The sequence below is a fragment of the Myotis brandtii genome, unplaced genomic scaffold, assembly GCF_000412655.1.
Source record: "Myotis brandtii unplaced genomic scaffold, ASM41265v1 C41172016, whole genome shotgun sequence".
In the NCBI taxonomy this organism is placed as follows: domain Eukaryota; kingdom Metazoa; phylum Chordata; class Mammalia; order Chiroptera; family Vespertilionidae; genus Myotis; species Myotis brandtii.
Genome location: NW_005290077.1, coordinates 1 through 542, shown reverse-complemented (window position 1 = coordinate 542; position 542 = coordinate 1). Strand labels below are relative to the sequence as shown.

At 66.4% G+C, this 542-nt stretch overlaps 1 protein-coding gene across 1 annotated transcript; it reads right to left on the bottom strand.

Moving 5' to 3' along the window:
* Nucleotides 1–4: 4 nt before the first annotated feature.
* Nucleotides 5–523, bottom strand: LOC102254023 (carbohydrate sulfotransferase 1; the record flags this gene model as incomplete). The annotated part of the gene is made up of 1 exon (XM_005852789.2): nt 5–523. A coding segment is annotated over exon 1 (468 nt), but the record flags the coding sequence as incomplete, so codon positions are not given.
* Nucleotides 524–542: the final 19 nt, after the last annotated feature.

Genomic DNA, 542 nt, shown 5'->3' with positions numbered 1-542 from the left:
GGCTGGCCCCGCGGCGGAAGACCCGGTCGGTGGTGTGGTTGACGGGCGGCGGCTTGATGTAGTTCTCCAGGAAGTGCAGGTCACAGTCGTAGAGGCTCCGCAGGAGGTCCCGGCTGGCGCCCAGCATGACCCGCCGGTCCGCGGGGCTCCTGCCCTGGGTGAAGCGGGGGATGAGCGTGTTCTGCACGTGGTAGAGGGGCTCGAACAGGTAGAAGACGTCCAGGTGCTGGTTGAAGAGCTGGCCCACGAAGGAGGAGCCGCTCCGCGTGGTGGCCAGGATGAGGATGTGGGTCTTGCGGGAGAGGTTATAGGTGAAGGTGGGGCCCTCTTCGCACAGCCGCTCAGCCAGTCCCGCCTCGGCCAGCCCCGGGCAGGTGTGTAAGGACTTGGCGGTGAAGGTGCGGATGGCCGTGTACTGGATGGCGATGGAGGCCAGGGCGAGGAGGAGGACGGCCTTCCAGGAACATTGCATGGCTGGGCACCTTCATGGGGCTGCTTCTCCACCTTTCGAGCTCTGCGGGCAAAGGCGGGCAGCCATCAGG